This window comes from Aethalodelphis obliquidens, unplaced genomic scaffold, assembly GCF_003676395.1.
Source record: "Aethalodelphis obliquidens isolate GAN/ISIS:26980383/991018 unplaced genomic scaffold, ASM367639v1 scaffold16, whole genome shotgun sequence".
Lineage (NCBI taxonomy): Eukaryota > Metazoa > Chordata > Mammalia > Artiodactyla > Delphinidae > Aethalodelphis > Aethalodelphis obliquidens.
In genome coordinates, this window is record NW_020837960.1 from 22964036 (window position 1) to 22989049 (window position 25014).

General features: G+C 35.3%; 1 protein-coding gene across 4 annotated transcripts in view; it reads right to left on the reverse strand.

Annotated features, from left to right (window-relative positions):
- Positions 1 to 25014, reverse strand: part of NBEA (neurobeachin) — a 627914-nt gene that overhangs the window by 71586 nt on the left and 531314 nt on the right. For all 4 annotated transcript variants that reach the window (XM_027116524.1, XM_027116522.1, XM_027116523.1 and 1 more), the window contains one exon: positions 7828 to 7968. In XM_027116524.1, coding sequence (XP_026972325.1) covers positions 7828 to 7968 — 141 coding nt within the window. The remainder of the gene's footprint in view (positions 1 to 7827; positions 7969 to 25014) is intronic.

Sequence of the window (25014 nt, forward strand, 5' to 3'; positions counted from 1 at the left end):
TCTCAGCCAAGACATCATTTTCTCCTGAAAGGCTTTCCTTGATTTGCCAAGTTCTCCAGTGTGTTTAAATAGCAACAGATATTTTCTCAAAACACATCCCTGAAGCATTTGTCACATTGTTTGGTAACTGATTTTTAACTTGCCTATCTTCCCCACTACACGAATAGGTTCCATATCTATCATATGCACTGTTTTATCTCCAACACTTAGAAGAACTCCTGGTACACCCAAGTTGCTCAATGTATAATCTGTTGAAGGAAAGAATGAAATGAAATTAACACAAATCAGACTAGATAAACTCTAGTCCTTCTATTCAATAGTATTCTGTAACTATTACCTTATCAAAGCTTGGTGTCTGTCATCAAGAACATGTTCCCATAGCAGGAAACCTAGGAATAACTTTATCACAAGGTCCTAATGTATTTAATTTTAATGCTTTTTCTATAGTTTTTATGATAGGAGAGAGGCATTATTTCTGATGTCATCAAACTTGCTTCCAAATTTAAAAGGATTAAATAACATTCATTCTTACTAAGGATTTCTTAGGAAATTTCAAATATTAAGATGAGTATATAGTTACTTTCATATGGTTCAATCCTTTTCTCTTAAGACTAGGATAAATGACATGTCACTCCTAGGTTCAATAATGCTAAGAACTATTTCCTAAATATTGTTTTTTTTCTTTAATATATAATTTCTGTTCATTCTTTTATATCCATAAAACATTACTTTGTTTCTTTAAACTCCTCTTTTTGCCACTAGTCATAAGGTCCAGTTGTCAGGCAACAGCTATAAATATTCATATTCCTCAGTATGTTCCTGAAATTTAGTGTGGCTAGATGACATCAATTTTATGTTTATAATGTATCACCAAGTCTCATGTTTAGTACTGAATGACAGAAAACTATCGTGAAAGAGATAAGATGAAGAATGATATAACACTATATAGGTAAGTAGGGTATTACTGATTTACCTGAAAATCAAATATGCATCCAGTAAGTCCATATTGCTGTTTAAGATTTTAAGTGACTTGAGAGACAAATAGATGTCACCAAAATTAAGTTAGGAAAAAAAAATTTAACTCCCTATTAAACTGAAGGTAGTCAAGGCCGTATATCTTATCACTAAATTAAAGTAGGGATATAAAAATTCTAGAAGTAGCAACAGTAAATCGAATGAAATATGACAGATCTAAGTCTGAGTCTTGGTGGAACCATTTACTTCTCTTAGGCACCTTACTTAACCCCACCCACGTAAGTAGTGGTGTGAAGTAACTGTATCTCAGTTCTTTCATCTATGTTAGTTGGGAATGACAATACCTCGTGGGTAACTAAGATTAAATAATATTGAGAAAACTTGAAGTATCTTAGCTGACACAGAGTGATGAAGATGACTACCAGCTTCATGCACTGTGTCAAGTACTCACTGCTGGGCTCCACCCTGACTGCCAGTTCCCTAGACACTGACCAGACTCTCAGTTCCTTAGGCCTAATTCATGCCTCTATTCCTAGAACCAAGCAAGTGCTTGGTTCATAGTTAGTGTTTAATTAATGTTTTTCAAACTCATCTAAACATACAAGGTACTGTTGGGAGAAGTGGGTGGGGTATGGCTGGATAAGAGTAAGATGTAGTTTTTCTTGTCAGTTCTTAACCACTAGTTTGACCATAAAGTTGCATCTTCAGAATCCACTTCTTCATTATGCTAGGATGCTGATGTAAGGCATTTATTTTTTTCTTTGTAGGTAGTAGGCAGAGAATAATTTAGAGGGATCAGACTTGTCTTCGTGATTTTTAACCTACTAAATACATGTGAGTGAAGACCCGTTTATACATGTAAAGTCTTACTTCTTATCATCAACCACTAAAAGCTGATCTCTACCCCAGCCTAAATTATAAAATCCTTCCTTAGTTTTCAACCCTTAACGAAGGCATGCCAAGAATAGTGCAGATGGGCACAGTGAAAATAAATCTGAAATTGAAGAATTATTATCTCTGGTCGTGAAGTTTATGAGTCTGGTGGCACTTAAAAGTGGAGAATATTGAAGAATTCCACATTTCACTGTCCTACATAGCCTTTATAAAGATCTGATTAACAACTGTTTGAGGGTCGCATACTACTCTACTGACATTTATTCTCATTATTCCTGAAGGCCTCCAGTTGCTACAGTGGTAGAGTACTAACAGAAATGGATAACCTATTCGTTTATAAGTGGGAATTGATCTTCAAGCTCTGATTACTGTGGAGATTACCTTTTACCATGTGTTTCCCTATTACCTTCAAGGCACAGTACAAGGACTTCCTTTTTCATTTGACTCATGCCTGACTAACACAGAGGATCAAGAGCTGTATTAAGTTTAAGAAACTTCTGTATTTATTCACCTGACACATGTTGATCAAACTGTGTTCTATATGTATATCACCATATTAGATATTTTATCATTCTACTAGAAAAGCTTTTGGCTTGGGAGATAAGACGGACAAATAAATAAATGTTAAACAAATTAAAATACTTGGGCTTTAAAAACTTCAGCTTTAAAAGAAAGAAAACAAAACTTCAGGTTTGGTCTGCTAATACAATATAAATGGCTGATGGCAGACTTCCTTCTCCTGATTACATCTACCCCAACCTTCCAACCCTTTCTCAGGGCTAGAACATCAAACTAACCTGTCCTGCATGGGAAGTACCTGTCCTACTTCTGTCATAACCTTTAATCCCTGCAAGGACACTAACAACCTGTCCTGCCTTCCAATGATCACAGACAATTCACCCTTCCTGGGCAATAGAACTCTGTGCCTCTGCCCCTCTTCTCTTTAGACAACTCCTTTATTCTTTTGTCTTATATGACTTTGCTCAGTCATCTCATAAGGATCTTTTCTTACATCCCCCTCCCCTTTTAGTTTTCTTCTTTTCCTTCTCTTCATTTCATTTGAAACAAACCCCATCCCTGGGTAATAGTCAGTGCTTGTGACATAACTCTATCAAAGAAAAGATGTATACTTTGAAGTTACATAAAGCATAATAAAGACCAAAGGGAAGGGAACTGAAGTTACTGAGCACCTTTCTGTGTTTGGGAACTGTATTATCTCAGTTAACTAACGCAATTCTCACTATGGTCCTTCAAGTAGATGTAATCGCATTCTAGGAAATGGAGGAACCATTATTTCTACTGTACTTTGGCTAACTTCACAAGTTTATTTTCTCCCATTGCTTTCAAAAGAAACGAGAAATATCTTTTAGACTCTTCAGAAACTTATGCGCCTACCATACACCAGTCTTTTCGTTAAGAATCCCTCATCTTCCTTTAAGTATATATGCATTGTCTGTAAGTATCAAGAGAAACACAGTGACAATATTTTATTCAGTAGCATTATCTTTTGGTACTTGCATAAGTGTTTCTACTATTTTATCACTACAAATATATACTGTTAAAGATATATTATGGTTTAAACAGGCTCTTGGGTAGGCTTTCAAAGCAACCCATAATTTATAAAGTAAATCCCAAATTCTAAACAACTGATTTATAAATTAACTTTTGTTGTACAACCTATTTAACTTCCTAAGAATTATAATTAAATGTTTGACAAGTGAGTTTTTGAATAGGTAGGTTGAATATACTGAATTTGGAAGGTGAATTCCAAAGTAATTCAGAATTACTTCTGTGTATATGCTATATATTTAAGGTAAGATTTAAAGTAAAAACATTCCAAGTAAAATGTGTCCTATTATACTAGTTAATATCTGAACAAACTCCAAAATTCTATAATAGTTTATTCTATAATAGTTTATTCATCATTTGTCCAACAGCAGCTAGCAAAGAAACAGCTTTTTCAGAATCTTGTAGTTTAGACAAGTGACTTCACTGGTAGTGTGTCTAAAATAATATTTTTAATTTAAAGTAATGAGGTAGGGACTTCCCTGGTGGTGCAGTGGTTAAGAATCCACCTGCCAATGCAGGGGACATGGGTTTGAGACCTGGGCAGGGAAGATCCCACATGCCGCAGAACAACTAAGCCTGTGCGCCATAACTACTGAGCCTGCACTCTAGAGCCCGCGAGCCACAACTACTGAGCCCACGCACCGCAACTGCTGAAGCCTGCACGCCTAGAGCCCGTGCTCCACAACAAGAGAAGCCACCGCCATGAGAAGCTCACACACCGCAACAAAGAGTAGCCCCCGCTCGCCGCAACTAGACAAAGCCCACGTGCAGCAACGAAGACCCAACGCAGCCAAAAATAAATAAATAAATAAAATATAAATATATATATATAATAAAAAAATAATGAGGTATGTAGTTAATTAGCATTTTAAAGCAATTATTATCATTGACATACTAAACATATTGACTGAAACTAATGAGTTTAATGACTGGGTCTAAAAGGCTTGAAAGGTAAAGGGCAGATACTTATTTTAATCTGTATTTTGTTTTTATGAACAAGTTCTTAGTGACACAAATTTTAATGCATTTTCTACTTCATAAACTCCTTGGGATTGGAGTGAGGGAATCACAATTCCCTGGGCCATTAGGTTAAACACTTAGTAAACTATTAGACCGTGATACTTCTATTTATAACAGCACAACTTAAGATGTGTTGGCTAAATGAGTCCCCATAAAAGCAATCTTATAGATCTCTTTTGCCAATGCAGTAGCCACAGGCCACATGTGACTACTGAGTACTTAAAATATGGCTGGTTCAAGTTGAATGTGCTATAAATATAAAATACATTCTGGATTTCAAAGAATACCAAAACAATGTAAAATATCTCATTAATAATTTTTATATTGGTTACATGTTGAAACTATAACATTTTGGATATACTGGGCTAACAAATGTATTTATTAAATTAATCTCACCTGTTTCTTTTTACTCTTAAATATGGCTACTAGAAAATTTAAATTACATACATAAGTGGCTTGCATTACATTTCTACCATGCAGCACAACTACAGACAATACTAAAAGGGCATGTGTAGCATAAATAGGGATAGCATGTCTGCCGTACCCTTGCAGAGATTCAAATTTGTATTCCATTTCACTGGAATAAGAAATCAATTTAGGGATGAATTATGATTTATTATTTGATAAAATGTTTAGTTTATCAGGGATAGAAGAGTGTTAAATCAGGCTGGTGATAATAAGTATTTTTATGAACTCACACTTAAATTCTTATAAATCTGACTTCAGACTAATTTGATTATACAACAGCCATTGAATACCATTTTATATATTTCAAAATACAATTTTATATATATATGTATAATATACTCATATAATTCTCAAAACAACCCACTTGATAATGTTTTTTTTAATCCCCAAAATACCCAAGAAAAGTGTCTTACTCCTCCCATGGTGGAGGTTCACTATAGTAATGGTTGTTTCTTGCTTTTCGTTTTCTTGTTTGCTTATTTGTGAGCCCATATAGAATATGAACATATTTTACGTCCACTGTAAAGGACATCAACTGTTTGAGATCTTGACTGGTAAATTTTTGTGTTTCTGTATTTAGTTTTGACTTGTGGCTGAAACTGCAGGATAGAAGCTACAAAGTTCTCTCTATATACATATGTCTGTAATTCAGAAGAGCCTTTACCTCTTGCATGAGTGTGAAGTATTTTCTTACACCCGGAGAGTATTAATAAATTATTACAACACATAAACTAAAGGTGTGCTGATTGGTTTATAGTGGTAAACATGCAGTTATATAAATCTAATCTCTCCCCCAAATTAACAGAAAATAAAGAAATAGAACTTCTTATACTCAAAAAGTGTTAGAGTTAAAAAATATTTCTTAAGAAACTGCTAGCTCAGAAACATTTTTACAAAAGGATACAAGTTCACATAGTTAAGGTGAATTTTTCAACAAATTAGACTAACAATTTTGGTCTAAAAAAGAAAGTTTTATGTCTTTTCCTTTAGTGTATAATTACACAGTGTATTTTTAAAATAAGATTTGAGTTTGTTTTCTTACAGAATACTTAATCTAAACTTCTTTATTTCTTATGCTGGTTTAGGATTATGAAAAATATAAAATATGTGTTCAGTTAAACTGAATCCTAATTCTGACAAACTTTTTTTCTGATAACAGTAATTATTTGTAGTATATCATCTATCAGTGATTTACAAGTTACTTAAAACATACGCATACTATATATTTATAATAAGTTCAGTTTCTCCCCATCATGGAGAGAATGCTTGAGGAAGACCTCCAAACCAAACTGTCATTCAGGCAGTGGGAAAAAATACCTTTGAAAATAGGAGATGCATTCCTGTGTATGCACATTTTCGTGTGCTGCTTTATCAATGTGTTTCTGAGGCAAATCAGCCTCATGCAACAGAATGGTCTGAAGTATGTTTTGGTAAGAGGAGAAAACTTTATTGATTGCATTGACTTAGAGGTTTGACTTAGCATTCTGTAATACTCCCCAGTCACTTATAGTTTTTAAAAAGTCAGACCATCTGACTCCAGTAATTGGTCTTAACTAGACTAGATTGGAGAAGGCAAGACTAAAGGCAGAGAGATTTGTTAAGAGGTTTTGCAATGATCTAGATGAGAAATAACGGGAACCTGAACTAAGAAGTGCTGGACTCGATAGAGAAAAGGAGATAGACTGCAGTTGGTAGAACTTATCAGATGTGATGTCACATTGGATGTAAGGGTTGATAAAATAGAGAAAATATCTAGATTGGGTAACTGGGTGCAAGATCATGCCGATTGTTTAGATAAGAAATCAGTAGGCACCCCGGCAGGTTTATGAGGGAGATGAGGAGTTCATTTTTGGAAATGGTGTTTATGGTATTGTGAGGTGTTCAGGTAGAAAAATCCAGTAGTATACAGAAATAAGTAAATATATTTATATATTAGAAATATAGGTCAGGAGCCCAAGAGAAATGTCTGCAATGAAGACAGAGCTGGAAGTCACTAGCTTATAACTGAATGATGTAGTCCAGATAAAGTATGTAGAAATATCCTGGGGAATAGAAATATGGAGAAAAAGAAATCTGAGCGTGAGACTGGGCAGGACAGTTAGGATGACAGGAGGGAAACCAGAAGAGCATATTGTCAGAGGAGCCATGAGAGGAAGGAATTTCAGGTAGGAGGAAGTGAGCAATGGTGCCAAATGCTTCAGCTATATCATGAAGCTCTGCCACATAACCCGTGACCTCCACAGGGACAATTCAGTCAAGTGATGGGTGTGGAACCTAAATCAAGCAGGCTACAGACTGAATGGCAGGTGATAAAGTGGAGACGAGCACAGCGCAGAGCAAGACAGCAGAGGCTGTGCTTCTAGTGCATTTGACTGCACAGGGGTAGACGTGGAAAGTCACTGCAGAGTGGGTAGGGGCTGGAAGGAAGTATGTACGTATATATGTAGGTATGTATGAATGTATGTATTTTAAAAATTGCAGAGACCTGAATATATTTACGTCTTAGGAGAAAGAGAAAGTAGTCTTCAAAACATTTAGAAAACTGTTTTTAAAATATGCTACCCCAGAAGCAAGATTGGGAAGGCTGGGGAGAGTGCCAGCCTGTAACAATCGGTGAGAAAGGAAACAGTGGGTGTTAAGGATGCACTCAGGAGTTTGGTACCTTTTATAAATGGTTTACGTTTAAGAAACTCACAATAATCTATCTTTCTAACCCAATTTTGCAAATAAGGCAACTTATTAACAGAAAGGATTCAAGTTTTGCTAGAGTTTGGAATCTCTACTTCACTGGTCTCTAATCTTTGTTTAAAACAAATAAATAAATTTGATTTTTATTTAATTTCCTTATGTTAAGTACTTTGAGATATTAAAGGCAAACTGTAACTTAATGAAGGCACTCACAATTCGAACAAGCCAGGATAAGGTGGATGTTGCCGTTGAATAATGTGTGTTATAATGGTAGGGAGGACTTTGATCATCTTCCCATGTCTCGTAACGCTCTGCGTAAAACACAGCTCTCTTTGGGTTCAAAGCACCAATCGGCTATAAAAAGAGAAAAAGAAGCATTGTGTTTAATACAGTCATAGTAGATACTCAATACTATAACTCTTTACCTGAAAGTATTTACTGTGAATTCATTTTAACCATAGCATATAAATAAATTATTTTGTATCTATTTTTACCAAAGTTGATTTTGATATTTGATTTTGATAATCACCACACTTGCTAAAATTCACTCAAGAAGATGATTTATGTATGCAAGGTTTCTAGGTTTTATTAAAAGTTTCCATAAACTAGATTACCAGAGATAATTCAGTTTAAATTTTTAAGGCAAAGCCAGTATTTTGATGTTATTTTGCCTACTTAACCACAACCATAGTGAACATTTAGCTTGATCATAGGAAATCCAGTGAGGAGAAAGTGTAGCAGCTGACCATGTGAAAACCATATTAGAGAAACCTTGTCTTAATAGGCTGTCACCCAGAGTGTGAAGGACAATAGTCACTTATATGGAAACCCTGTTGGAATGTTAGTCCCATTCTATTATTATACAGATGGAGCAAGTATCCTTTCTATTGAGTTCAACTGCAAATCTAAGGCTGATGGAAATAATCCAGACAATTCAGAGTCCTTGGAAAGCATTTTGTTAAGGCCACTAACACTTATCTTATCTACACCACCACACTACCGATTATAATGTTAATCCCTACAGTGGAGCACATGGTAAAATGCTCAAGATACTATACATATTTTTTTCAACAAAGCATGTGTTAGTTTGATCATTGTCTCAAACTTCCTAGCACACCTAATCATTAAGATTTTCCAGCATATAGTCCTCACAATTTCAAATAGCAAACTGGCTTAGCTTAAGCTTTTGCCTGATTTTGGTTTAATGGAATATGGAATCCATTAATATGATACCTAGTAGCTACATTATTTTGTTTTAGATTGCATACTATAAAAAATAAATGTTTCTTAGAAAACAAAAGATGAATACTAAGTAAAATATATAATTCCTCTATTTCAAAATTTAATATTACTAGTTAACTATGAAGTTCCCCACAAGGCTTAATTTTAACAAGGAAGTAGTAGAAAATTAGTGTTTTGATGGTGGTGTGGGAAGACACCGAGTTAGCGTCTCCCCACAGCTAGGGCACCCGCTGGCCACTGGTGGGGGACCCTGATGCCCAAGGAGACAGGAGGAACCCCCAAGTGAACCAGCAGGGTTCAGAGGGGAGGAGAAGTGGAGGCCAGACAGGATTGGCGCCACTGAGGCTGGGGAGATCAGGAGAGGCAAGCGGGAGGGACCCTCTGGGAGGAGCGGCAGAGGAGCAGAGGGTGATTGCCTGGCCCACTTGGGCCAGGGAGCCTGCTGAGTTCCCAGGCTGGTACCTCCCCCCCCCCCCCCGCCCCGCACCAAAGCCCCCTTGAGGCTGCATGGGTCCTGGGGGCATAGGACGGAGGTGAGAGAGATCAGGAGAGGCAGGCGGGAGGGGCCCTCCGGGAGGAACAGGAGAGGAGAGGAGGGCATTAGCCTCACCCACTTGAGACCAGGAAGCCTGCTGGGCTCCCAGGTGAGGTGCCCCTGCCCTCTGAGACCAGGGGTAGGGGGCACGACTGGGCCCCTTCTGTTCCTTGAGCCTAAGCCCCACCCAACACAGCCCCCAGACCTTTTCCAGCCCCATGGGTCCTAAGTATAGGCCCTGTCCACCACCCAAACATCACCCTTGCTTCAGCCCTGCCCTCCACAGCCAAGGTCTTCCCCCCCCTTTTTTTTTCTTTTCTTTTTATTCCTTTTCCGTCCTCCTCTTTTTTACCATTCTGGTACTGATGTACCTTCCGGTTGTTGATTCATCTATATTTTTATTTTTATATTCTTTCTAACATATCTGTTAGTTTCCTAGTCTAATTTTATTTTTTACTTTGTTATTGTTCTCTTTTTTTTTTTGCCACCCCATGCAGCTTGCGGGATCTTGGTTCACGAGCTGGGAGTCGGGCCGAAGCTCCTGCGGTGGGAGCTCTGAGTCCGAACCACTGGACTAACAGAGAACCTCAGAACCCAGGGAATATTCATCAGAGTGAGCTCTCATGGAGATCCTCATTTCAGCACCAAGACCCAGCTCTACCCAACAGCCTACAAACTCCAGTGTTGGAAGCCTCAGGCCAAACAACCAGTAAGACAGGAACAGAGTCCCACTCATAAAAAAAAAAAGAGTAAAAAATAAAAGGGAGAGAGAGACAGCAAAAAAATATGTCACAGATGAAGGAGCAAGGTAAAAACCTACAAGATGAAATAAATGAAGAGGAAATAGGCAATCTTCCAGAAAAAGAATTCAGAGTAATGATAGTAAAGATGATCCAGAATCTCAGAAACAGAATGGAGGCACGGATTGAGAAAATACAAGAAATGTTTAACAAAGATCTAGAAGAACTAAAGAACAAACAGACATGAACAACACAATAACTGAAATGAAAAATATACTAAAAGGAATCAATAACAGAATAACTGAGGCAGAAGAACAAATAAGCGAGCTGGAAGACAAAATGGTGGAAATAACTGCCGAGGAGCAGAATAAAGAAAAAAGAATGAAAAGAATTGAAGACAATCTCAGAGACCTCTGGGACAACACTAAACGCACCAACATTCGAATTACAGGGATCTCAGAAGAAGAAGAAGAAAGGGTCTGAGAAACCAGATGAAGAGATTATAGTTGAAAACTTCCCTAACATGGGAAAGGAAACAGTCACCCAAGTCCAGGAAGCACAGAAAGTCCCATACAGGATAAACCCTAGGAAAAACACACCAAGACACATATTAATCAAACTAATCAAACTAACAAAAATTGAATTCAGAGAAAAAATATTAAAAGCAGTAAGGAAAAACCAAAAAATAATATACAAAGAAATCCCCATAAGGTTATCAGCTGATTTTTCAGCAGAAACTCTGTAGGCCAGAAGGGAGTGGCAGTATATACTTGAAGTGATAAAATAGAAAAACCTACAACCAAGATTACTCTACCCAGCAAGGATCTCATTCAGATTTGACAGCGAAATCAAAAGCTTTTCAGACAAGCAAAAGCTAAGAGAATTCACCACCACCAAACCAGTTTTAGAAAAAATGCTAAAGAAACTTCTCTAGGCAGGAAACACAAGAAAAAACGCACAAAAACAAACAAGAAAATGGTAATAGGAACATACATATCAATAATAACCTTGAATGTAAATGGATTAAATGCCCCAACCAAAAGACACAGACTGGCTGAATGGATACAAAAACAAGACCCATATATACGCTGTCTACAAGAGACCCACTTCAGTCCTAGGGACACATAAGGACTGAAAGTGAAGGGATGGAAAAATATATTCCATGCACATCAAAAGAAAGGTGGAGTAGTAATACTCGTATCAGAAAAAAATAGACTTTAAAATAAAGACTGTTACAAGAGATAAGGAGGGACACTACATAATGATCAAAGAATCAATCTAAGAAGAAGATATAACAATTATAAATGTTTATGCACCCAACATAGGAGCACCTCAATACATAAGGCAAATGCTAACAACTACGAAAGGAGAAATCAACACAGTAACACAATAATAGTAGGGGACTTTAACACCCCACTTACACCAATGGACAGATCATCCAAACAGAAAATAAATAAGGCAACACAAGCTTTAAATGACACAATAGACCAGATAGATTTAATTGATATTTATAGAACATTGCACCCAAAAGTGGAAGAAAATACTTTCTTCTCAAGTGCGCACAGAACACTCTTCAGGTAGATCACATCTTGGGTCACAAATCAAGCTTCGGAAAATTTAAGAAAACTGAAATTGTATCAAGCATCTCTTCTGACCACAATACCCTGAGAAAACCATAATTCAAAAAGAGACATGTACCACAATGCCCAGTTCACTGCAGCACTATTCTGCCCAGTTCATTGCAGCACTATTTACAATAGCCAGGACATGGAACCAACCTAAATGTCCATCAACAGATGAACGGATAAAGAAGATGTGGCTCATATACACAATGGAATATTATTCAGCCATAAAAAGAAACAAAATTGAGTTATTTGTAGTGAGGTGGATGGACCTAGAGTCTGTCATACAGGTGAAGTAAGTCAGAAAGAGAAAAACAAATACCGTATGCTAATGTATATATACGGAATCTAAAAAAAAAAAAAAAAAAATGGTAGTGATGAACCTAGTCGCAGGCCAGGAATAAAGATGTAGACACAGAGAATGGATTTGAGGACACGGGGTGGGAGGGGGAAGCTGGGGCAAAGTGAGAGTAGCATTGACTTATATACACTACTGAATGTAAAATAGATAACTAGTGGGAAGCAGCAGCATAGCACAGGGAGATCAGATCGGTGCTTTGCAATGACGTAGAGGGGTGGGATAGGGAGGGTGGGAGGGAGGCTCAAGAGGGAGGGGATATGGGGACATGTGTATGCATGTGGCTGATTCACTTTGCTGTACAACAGAAACTAACACAGTATTGTGAAGCAATTATATTCCAATAAAGATCTATTAATTAAAAAAAAAGAAAATTAGTGTTTCAATGGGAGACAAATAATGTTACACAAGAGAGAAAAATTCATCTATAAATTGCTTGTAAGCTTTTTCTTTTGGTCCCATGGGACTAATTCAAACAATACAATGATGTCAGCAGTTAAAAGTCTCTTAGAATTTCCATAATAAACTCTTATTTGCAAGGATCCTTATCCTGAATATTAAAATTATTTATAAATTATGTTCTTTTTCCTTCAACTTAATTATAACTTAACAGACTAAATAATTTAATTATTTAATTTTTTAAAACTCTGGTTTAAACATATTTTTTAAATATTTCAAGGCTTAAACTTTATTCTGTGTTAAATATCACTGGCTATCTCTCAAATGTGTTTTACTTGGATATAAAAAGGCAATGTAATTTCATTAAATGTCACATAAAATATCAATAATATTTCAAACAAACATAATTACTTTTTTGATAAAAGGATAATTACTACAATGAAATGAATGTGAGTTGTTACTGAATTGATACAGTAAGTTTTTCATTTAAAATGGCCTATATATTTTATACTTTTCTAGATGTGAAAATATGTGTTTTTCTAATTCACTATTATAAGTATATATCTTTTCAAAGCATTTAAAATGCTGAGTACTTTATTCTGTCTTGAATATGCTCATAGATCTTTCACATGCATAAAATGTCTGCACAATCCCTTAGGATTGACCTTACCTGATATTGTTTGTTCTGCAACACCCCACAAAAACAAAACCCCACAAAGGGCCTCATGGCCCTTCCCCTAATCTTTTCCAGGCTTCTCCTCAACTACTGGAAAAGGGATAAAATAAATGTTTACACTTTTTATTTCACTCAAGTTTCATCAAAGTCATTTTATTGGAGTGTTTTACAGAATAATACTTTGTAGGAAACAGCTGTCCTGAGTTAAAGCCTATAGAAGCCTCCATGAGTAACTTCCTAAAATACATGTCTAATTTTGAATTTTCATCTGACGCATTTAGACATAAATTTTATAAAACAAATGTAAATAGTTTGGTTTGTACTTATTATTTTTCTATTATTTTGCTTCAATCAAGAGGCAATAAATCATTCAAAGGAAAAATACTTCAAAATATCTTTTTGGGAAAAGAGAGTTTCATCACAGATGACATATTTTCTTATGGGATCCAAATAAATATAATTATCTATCTATCTATCCATCCAACCATCCTACCTACCAAACTATCTATCTACCTACCTATCAATCAATTATTCACCTATCTATACCTACCTACTTAACCTATGTATAAATTGATAAGGTTGTACGTTTGTTATCCTTTTAAAGATTGAGCAAATAATGCAATGTCAATACCACTTGGATTTAGTAAATAAATAAGGTAGAATTCTGGTAAAAAACTAAAATTGCACTTAATGAAATTTATACATTTATTTTGCAATCTTTTTCCATTGTTATTATAACCACCACAGCAATAATTGGTTTCATTTTCTCTTAAACAGTAGGCATTTAGACATAGCCACCTCTATGCTTTTTAGGGATTCCCATACGAAATTTATAACTGAAAGTTTAGAGTTTGCTATTAGATTTGTTGTTCTTTTGTCCTTGTGAGTTTGTGTGTTACAAGTTGACAATCTAACAGATAAGCAGAAAATGATGCAGAGAGCAACAGAAAATTAAAAAGTAATTCTACCTCTATACACATTATTATAATTCAATTTCTAAAACTGCTATAAAGCTTATATAGCTTGTAAGAAGTACTATTTTCAATATACAATTGATGGAAAATTACATGTGTAACATTACCATGTCTATATGAAATACTATTGAATTTACTGAAGAAACGATGTTGAGGGTTTTCTCTACTCTGTCATTCAATTTACCTGTTTTGAATACCAAAGAGAGACATTTGTCTCAGCTTTAAGTACCACAAAAAGCTTTGTTTTCCTGATAAACTGTTATTATATGGAACAAAAATCCTGACAGATCCTTATGGAGATTTACATTATTAGAGGCTCTGAGAAATATTATTGTAAACAGCATTGCTTAATTTTGCTCACTCCAGTGTTTGTCTGTCTATCTATGTATCTATCTATCTATCTATTTTTATTAGAACCTCATTCTTCCTTTTGTTTTCTTGTTAACATGCTATAGAACTAGTGTCCATTAAACGGTACTTTGAAAAATTCTGGTTAGAATCATTATAGTATATATTTTTGAGTGCCAACTTTTTCTTTGGTTTCATTTTCCTATTTTCTTTCCCTTTCTGTTCTCTTAGCCTTTATCCATCAATGTTTTTCTATTTCATGAAACCTTACAAGCTTTAACAGTTCTTTCATATGGAACAGATATATATATTAAATAAAATAGGTAAAAATGAACAACAAAAATTATTTAAATAAAAAATACTTATTGGGTAAATGGTACTATATGAGACACTAAAAGGACTCTAGAGAATATAAAATCTGAGCATAGAGTTGATTTCAGTAAATAAATAAAACATAAATGTGGATTCACCTGAGGTATGGTCAATGCCATTAAAATAGATGAGAAATTATAAGAATAAAAAGGGTTTTCAAGGGAAAATCAGAGGTCCAAATAAATCAATATTAATAAAACTGAATTCTAGTATATCAAAAAAACTTGAAAATGCTTATGATATTCATGGCATTAGGATTCTATTTATACATTAAAAAATGTTCAAGAGGTCACTATTGTTGCTACAACTGCTAATAATACTATGTATAAGATAATGTCTTCCCATCCATTTTCTGGATTGATTTTCAAAAGTCTCTGAGGTGGACACAGCATTCCATCATGAACATGATTTCATGACAAGGAAACGGGTGCCTGGGTCTCTACTCTTTCCACAACACTGCATTGCTTTTTCATTGCTAAATATGAAATTCTGATCCTGATGTCATTTTTTTTTCTTCTATAGCTGCCTATGAGATTCCTCATCCATCATGGATCCTCAGAAATGGAACGAACCTTACAGGCCTAGTAATCCAACTCCCTTACATTATAGATGAAGATAATGAAGAAAAGTCCAATCAAGATCACATTGGTGGCTGATTGCTGTACATTTTACAGAACCAGCTGAAGCTCTGTGCTAGACAGCTTGAAGCTGGGTACAGCTGACGGATTTGTTTGGCTTCTGAGTATTGCTTTAATTATTAGCTCAACACTCAACACATCTGAGCTTCTAACATATCTAGGTTATCTTGTTATCTTTCATTATAATAACTGAGGGCTTGGAAATCCTTAGAAGAAGCTTCAAGACTTCTTGCCTTTCTTGTTTTGTCAGTCATGAGCTACATAATATCATTCTTAAAATTCTAGGTTATGATAAAATAGAAATCATACCTATAGACCCTTCTGTGCTCAAGTGAATTCCCTCCCTCTCTCTTATCTGACCGAGGAGTTCCAAATCATTCTTCCGGAAGCAGCTCAAATTTCATCTGTGAAGCCCTACATGTTACCATCTGGTAACAGTTAGGCAAGTTTATAACTTCTTTTACCCAGAAGATACGCTCTTCAAGGGAATGCCCTATGTTTTATTCATCCCTGCACCCTCAGTACCTAATACAGTACCCTGGCTCTTTTTAGATGCATCATATATCCTGAATGAATGAAGACAAATCGATCTGATTGTACAATAGTTTAGATTTCCATATAGAAATTTTAGACAAAATTTTTAGGCATAATCAGAAGACAACATAATAGTGAAATATTTATAGCACATATGATAAAAAGCTAGTTTCCTTTAAAAAAAGAGAACTCTTAAAAATCAGTAAAAACCAAGGAATGATCCAATTAAATGAGCAAACGAGATGAACAGGCAATTCACAGAAAAATGAATGAAATGTACGTAGGAAAAATATCACCAGCTCATACAATGTAATGGTATCTCTTCTTTTTCTGTTCAGCATCCATTACTCTTTCTTCCTCTGTGAACCACTCCTTCCTTATTCTTGGTCTACCTGGTTCAGATGGGCTGACTCTATTACCAGACCTTTTGGGTAGTCATGTGATCCAGACCTGTCAATCGGCATATTCTATCTATATGGCCAGTAAGATTGGTACAGAAATGAGCACATGATTCAAGTTATTCCAATGAAACTTTGCTGAAACTACCTGGGAAAGAAGGATTTTCTGTTTCTGTTACAAAGGCATCACTGCTATAACATAGAGAAGCCAGACTGAGAATGATGCCAATGCAGAAAAGTAACAGATATGTTGCATCCCACAACACTGGAGAGCCCTTGGATCCAGTTTACCTGAACTGACCCATCTCTGTATTTCTCAGTGATATAAGCCAAAACAACTTTATATTTTAAGGTCAGTTTAAGTTGATTTTCTATTATTTGGAATCAAAGATCAGAAGTACACTGGCAATTCTTAAAATGTCAAACAAAAATTATTTTTATTCATTAGGCTGTCAAAAATTATTGTTTCGTAATACTCGTTGGCCAGGGTATAACAAACACGATATCTCATAATACGGTTGGTAGGAATATAATTGATATAAATTTCTTGTGGGGAAAACTGGTAATACTTTCTAAAATATGCACATGCTTTGTTTGGATCTAGTAATTCCACTGTGAGGAATTTATAATATGGAAAGAATAAGATGCAGGATAGTTTTCACATAATTGCTTGAAATGGCAAAAAACCAAGCAAACTAAAACTGGAAGTAGTCTAAAGTTCCAATAAAGGAGTAGTTACATGATGACACACCCACACTGATGTATATTATGCAGCTAATCAAAAAGGCTGATTAGAAAAAATTCCAAGACACATTAATTCAATAAATATTGAGTGCCTACTATGTGTCAGAAATTATACCTATAATTATACCCTAAAATAAGATAAACAAGGTCGCTGTTCTCATGAAGTCTGCGTTTAAATGTAGGTGTGTATCTGTGCATTTAAGAGAATGTGTGTGTATGGGTGTGTGTATATTTCTGTCTGTCTGTAGAGACAGAGACAGACAAAATATAAATAAGCAATTTGGAAACTATCAGCGATAAGTGCTCTGTTGACAATTACAACAGAGTAATAGGATAGCAGCGACTGTGTGGAAAGGGAAGGCACCTCTCAAGAACCCCTGAGCAGGGACATGAATGACCGGAAGAAGCCAGTCATAAGAAATTTTGGGGTGAGAGAATTCAAGATGGAGGACGAGCTAGTGCAAAGGCTCAAAGGGGGGCGTGATGGTGTGTTCAAGGAACAGGAAGAAAAGCAGTGTGACTAAAGCGTAATAGACGAGAGGAAGAGTTTATGAGAGGAGGTGAGAAAGTGGGTAGAGGCATATCATACGGCTTTGTAGACCAGAGCGATGAAACGTATTTTACGGTAAGTGCAGTGGAAAGTCACTGAACGGTTTTAAGCAGGAGAGAAACAAGATTTGAGTTAGGCTTTACAAAGGTACCTCCAATGGTTCTGTGGAGAATGGATTAGAGATAATATTAAATTATCATGACTAGTACTAGGATTGAAAAAAGCCAGTTGCAAAACCAGCATCATTTAGCATTATCAATGTTTCTCTAAAAATCCTATATAGTGTATATGTAATATATTTTTGCTTAAATATTCAGAGAAAAATTTTTGCAGAATATACATGAAACTATAATAATAGTTGCCTCGGGGAGTGAGAGTAGTGGAAATCTTTAGTTTTCCATCACCTTTTTTTACTATTTGGTTTATCCCGTGTATAGAATTTTAGATGGCTTTTTAAATTATATGACCCAGGAATATCTTCCAAATGTGAACATTTTAACTTTCATAAATTTTAATAAGTTATGGTAACTTTATATATTAGCTAGCAAACAATAAATATATATTTCCAAATATAAATTCCTGTTATCAATCTTCACTGATATTTGAATTGCCATATATCAAACATTTAAAATAAGTTAAATGACAACATGAGGTAAAAAAGACAAATGCAGAAGATGAGATATTCTACAGGAGAGCTGGCATGGTTTCTTTAATAAGTCACTATCATGAAAAAAAAGGGTAGTGGTTAGAAACTATTCTAACCTAAAAGACATTTAAGAGACATAAGAATCAAACATACTATGTGGTCATGGGACTTATACAGCAAAGGAAACCATTGACAAAATGAAAAGATAACCTACGGAATGGGAGAAAATATTTGCAACTGATATGACCGAGGGGTTAATACCCAATGTATACAAAAAGCTCATACAATTCAATACTAAAACAAATAACCCAATTAAAAAACAGGCAAAAGACCTGAATAGAGATTTTTTCCAAAAAACACATACAGATGGCCAACAGGCACATGAAAAGACGCTCAACGTCATTAATCATCAGAGAAATATGAATCAAAACCAAAATGAGGGACTTCCCCAGTGGTGCAGTGGTTAAGAATACGCCTGCCGATGTAGGGGACACGGGTTCGAGCCCTGGTCTGGGAAGATCCCACACGCCGCGGAGCACATAAGCCCGTGCACCACAACTACTGAGCCTGCGCTCCAGAGCCTGTGAGCTGCAACTACTGAAGCCCACATGCCACAACTACTGAAGCCCACGTGCCACAACTACTGAAGCCCACGCACGTAGAGCCCGTGCTCCGCAGCAAGAGAAGCCACTGCAATGAGAAGCCCGCACACTGCAACTAAGCCCCCGCTTACCGCAGCTAGAGAAAGCTTGCGGGCAGCAACAAAGACCCAAAGTAGCCAAAAATATATAAATAAATAATCAATTAATTTTAAAAAAGAAAAAAACACAGTGAGATATTACCTCACAGCTATCAGAATGGCCATCATCAAAAACACCACACACATAATAATTGTTGGTGAGGATGTGGAGAAAAGGGAACCCTTGTGCACTGTTGGTGGGAATGTAAATTGATACAGCCACTATGGAGAACAGTATGGAGGTTCCTCAAAAAACTAAAAATAGAACTAACATACGATCTAGCAATTCTACTTCTGGGTAGAATTTGAAGAAAACAAAAACACTAATTCAAAAAGATACATGCACCTCAATGTTCATAGGAGCACTATTTATAATAGCCAAGATATGAAAGCAACCTAAGTGGTCCATCAAGAGATGAATGGATAAACAGGATGTGAGATATATATATATATAGATATAGATATATAGATATATATATACTCACACACATATATACATATATATCGCATATATATACACACACATATACATACACATATATATATCACATATATACACACACATATATACATATATATCACATATATATATACATACACAAACACACACGCAATAAAATACTACTCAGCCATAAAAAGAATGAAAATTTCATCATTTGCAACAACATGGATGAACCTGGAGGGTATTATGCTTAGTGAAATAAGCCAGACAGAAAAAGACAAATACTGCATAATATCACTTATTTGTGGAATCTAAAAAATAAAACAAATGAATAAAACACAACAGAAGCAGACTTATAGACATAAAGAACAAATTAGTGGTTACCAGTAAGGAGAGGGAAGGGGGGAGGAACAAAATAGAAGTAGGGGATTAAGAGGTATAAAATAAACTACAGGATATATTGTACAGCACAGAGAATACAGCAGTATTTTATAGTAACTTTAAATGGAATTAATCTGTAAAAATTTTCAATCACAATTTGTACATCTGCAACTAATATAATATTGTATATCAACTATACTTCAATTTAAAAAAGGACAAGAAAAAATAAATTGCTTATTTCAAAAAAAATGTACTGTGTGGTCCTTGACTGAATCCTGGCTTGAACAAACTAATTTTTTAAAGACATATGGTAGGCAACTGGGAAAACCTGATTATGGGCACAGTGTTACACAATATTAGGGAATTACCATAAGTTTTGTTAGGTGTGATGATGGTATTCTGGTAACGTAGGAAAATGTATTTTTCATACTAAAGGATTTAGGGATAAAGTATGATATCTTTAATTCACCTTAAAGCACTTCAGTAAAACAACAAAAAAAAGCTAAAATGTTAGTAATTGTAACATCTAGGCACTGGGTAAATGGGTATTAATTATTGTTGGTACTTTTCTTTTGAAAAATTTTATAATAAAAAGTCAAAATAACGTAAAAATTGAATGTAAAAACAAAGAAAAATCATTCAAATTTTAAAACATATGGTGCTTATGTTTTAGGTTGTTCTTATTGATAAGAATCCTTTTAATTTGGAAATTTATGTTTGTAAAATGTGTGAAAATTTTGTTCTCTTAAATAGATTAAATCTCCCCTTTGCAATTTTATGCACACTATTAATTTGCTTAACATGGCCTTTCATCATCAGGTGAACTTCAGCTAATCACAACACAGTTTCCACATACATTCTTAAGAAATGGAGCCTGAAGTAATGAAGCATTAATAAAAGGAAGTGTAGGAATTATATTTTGTTGGCTATAATTGAGTGTATTTCTTTTAATACTTTTTCATAGGATGAATAAACACAATTAATTATACTATGAAGAAAGATAAACTTTGAGCCAAAGTTGCATTTTGATTAGCAAAATTTATGAGCACGTTAGTAGGTATGTCAGTTCCACAGAGAACCAAAATCTCTGGAGAGGTGGAGTGGCTCACTCCATGCATTTCTGTTGCCTCTGCTCATATCCGACATGACTGTCCTTAGCGTAGGGCGTTTAGGAAAGGTGGAGGGCACCTAGGAGATAACTTAATCACTAGGCTTTTTAAAAAAAAAGTATATTCTACTTAATGATTGTAGAGAAATAATAGGTAAGAAATGAAAGGAAATAGAACCTATGTAACTAGTGCAATTCATCATAGGGTTGTGGGGATAAAATGAGAAAATCTATGTACAATGCTTAACACGATGCCTCGCATGTAATAATATATGTCAAATGTTGGCTATTATTGTTATCATTATCCCAGAAAATTCCTAAGAAAATTAGTTTTAAATATCTTAGTGAAAAGTAACCATTTTTACATAGAAACAATGGAGGTATAAATAAAATAAAGTATATTTACAAAAAAACAATGGAGGTATAAATAAAATAAAGTATCTTAAATCTTCATTTGTCAGTTCTAAAAGCTTTCTAAGTGTTAAGTAGTAGGATAATGATAAGCCTATAAATTAGTTTCAAGATCATCACTGCTGACTATTCCGCTTCATCTGGGAAGCAAGGTTAAAGGAAACTGACTTTGGTCTAATTTTGCCACAATGATGCTATATTTTAGATGTGACATGTGGTGGGTAAAACAAAAGCGTACAGGGCAGGCTCCCTTTTCCTTTCTATAGTAAACTAAAACTGACTGTAAACTCAGGGTATGGGCCAGTTCTTACTGTCTTTTTGTCTCCAGTGACTGGCACAGAGTAGCTGTGCAAAAAATGCTTGTGTAATGAAAGAATAAGTGAGTGACTAAAATTATTAATTTAAATAAATCCAATTTTGAAATTGGTGCCCTTTTGCATATCCCCCCTTGCAAATTATGCCCTCAGCTTAGATTATTCCATGAGTTTAAAACAGTATCCAGATTTTGCCAATTCATACCTTGTCTTAAAATAGCACTTATCCTTCAGCATTGCAATAGAAGCCAGCCTAACAAAACGATTCTCAAGTTGGGTTCTATGTTAAGGCGACCTTCAACGTATAGTTAGAAAAAAATTCATATTTGGCAGTAGGATTTTTGGCAGATGGTATATAATTAAATTTACACATTCACATTTTTGTCTTCTAATAAGTTTTATATCATCAGAGTCAGCTACCAATACACTTAGTAGTTTTGCCCGTTCTTCACGTTTTGTTGTTAAAACTAAAGCATTAGGTAAATTATATACGCAAATAAAACTAATTTCATTTTAGATATTGTTAACTTATGATGAGAAAGAAAGGTAAAATGACTGTAGAAACTTGCATCACATTGCCGAGTTGAGGTAAACCCTTTTCTACGTGGTGTGTAGGCGTTTGGCAGTATCAAGGGTGGACAGTTGAGAGTATTCACACTTCAGTGCATCCATTTGCATTATCACATTTCCAAGCCTCAAGGCATTATCACTTCCTTTTTTTAAGTGGCATAATAATTTGGGAAAATGGTTATGCTTATCATCATCTGTCAGTCAAACAACTCCTGTGTTAACAAAACATATTTTTTCCACTCAGTGAATGGGTGCGTGTGTGTGATGTCCTACGCTCATGTCAATATTAGTAAGACTTGGCTTTGTGATGAAACTATTTCACTTATCAGAGGGCATGACTGGGAAATAGGAAAATTCCATTTACACTTTAATGAGCAAGGGGCTGTGCTTCATGTCAAAGTCACGTAACCACTGTAATTTCAGAGTAAAGTTCATATGAGCGTATGTAAATAACTGAAGCAGTAGCATATATCATGTTTTAAGATAGATTTCACCACAAAATCACATCTCCATGAGGAAAACCTGCATAAATTGGGGGAAAAATCTCTACACCCACTGGTGGTTGAGTACTGAAAAGATAAGTCAATGACAGATTGTTTCATTAGCTGTCCAGCATGTCAAACAATACATATGACCTCTAACCTGTACATGTAATGAATAAAACTTGAACTTGTGATGTCTAATCAAATGAGGGGTCTAATAAATGTTACTGATCAGGAAATTTCATTGCTCCTGTGCTCTTCAACTGTTCAGTTAAATGGGCGAAGGAAGGAGTAAGAATGTTATAAATATAATAAAATATTTCATCTAAATAAATTTCATCTAAATAAATATTTCATCTCCAGTTTCAATAAATGTTTAATTTAACTTCAATAATTTGATCTTTAAGGTTTTGGTAACTTGGAAATTTAAAGAGATGAAAAAGCAATTATTTATTGCATGAAAAATATTTTATATTTTATTAAAAGTTGTTGCTTTTAATTTTATTAAAACAAAATTAAATTGATCTTTTTCACTAGATTTTTTTCAATCACACCAAAGGTGAACTGTCAACTGACAATTACGGAACTTTGTTTTGTAGCCCCCAGTCACTGAATGCCACTGTGTGTTGGACATTATACTAGGTGCCTTACCTCCATTAGGCACAACAACTCTATTTCGTAAATACTATTGTGTTCAATTTAAAGAAGAGGAAACAGAAGTTCAGAGAGCTTAGGAAACATGCCTAAGTCTGTACAGCAGGTGAGAGAGCTACATTTGAACAGAGGTGACATTCTTTTCATGTTCTGTTTACTACCTCTCCTTTTTTTCTCTCAATTTTAATAGATACACATAAAGAAAAACTGAAAAGGTTTGATAATTCTAGGATTAACCTTTCCCAGCATCCAATACAGAGAACAGAAACCTCTAGGATTCACCTTCCTCTGTAACTGAGAGCTGAATGCTTGCTGTAGCCCTGACTGTAGCAGGGACTTTGTGAAGAGCAAGAAAGCCATGTCCAGCTCATATCGCCATCCTGTCCATGGCATCAAAGTCCTGGGGAAAGTATGTCTGGGGCAGAGACATTATCTTTATTTACTTTGTTTCTCATTTTTGGTTCTTATCTGCATAATACTATAAAAATATTGCTACTAATTTTTCCAACATGCTTTTGTTAAGTATTAGATGCTGCTTAAAATGAAATAGAAAGCCATTGCTTTGTCAGTATTGTCAGAACGTTTTGGGGAAGTACGTAAGAAATGCATGTAACAGTTGAATTACGGACCTAGATCAGATATGGGAAGAAATAGATCCAGGAGTAGCTAGATGTTTAAAACCCTTATGTACCCCTCTCATTTGCTTCAGTGAAGCATCCAGGATTCCTCAAGAGACAGCTCCTTCCTTTGCACTGAGGGTGGATCTGGGTTTTATGAGACAAGCAATTCGTAGGAGAGGGGTTCTTTAAGAAAATGAGCATAAAACTATGAACATAAAATTAGGGGCAAGGGATAAAAAGAAGCCCCTGAAACTTGAGGGGCTTTGAAGTTTAAGCCTGATTAGCTTTATTTATTATGGTAAATTTATCTCTGACTCCATTGAATGTCATATATTATAATTATATGTATGTAATAAACAACCTACTGCCTATTGGTTTTCTCCCTTTATAACCAATGAACATTCCTTGACGGTCAGGACTCTGAAGTCCTCTTAGCACCTTGCAAAGTTCCTTTTACATAGTAGCTATGTGTATACAAACCTGTAATTTATTTGCTATTACCTAGATTATAGAAACTATAAAGAAGAAACTTTCAGATACAATATATTTGACACTTTATAATAGTGAGTTGTTTGTTGCTCACCAACTAACCCCCGTTTCTTTCGGAAACAGGAATCCAAATTTCCTCCAGTCAACTCTTAGCCTAGTGCATGAGGAGACATTTTCCGGGATTTCTGGGAAAGGAAAGTTTCTTTTGTCTTCCATGTGAGCTACTTGGTGAGATGCTCTCTCTTTCTTTGGATAGTATGATGTGAGGTCTGGAACTGTTGCAGCCATTCTGCTCCTAAAAGGGGATTGCTGGGAGCTACTGGAGGCCATCCAGCAGAGGGTGAGTGTGAAGTCCACAGATGGGAAGGCAGAGAAGAACAATGGAAAGAACTTTGCTTGGTGGCATTATCTGCA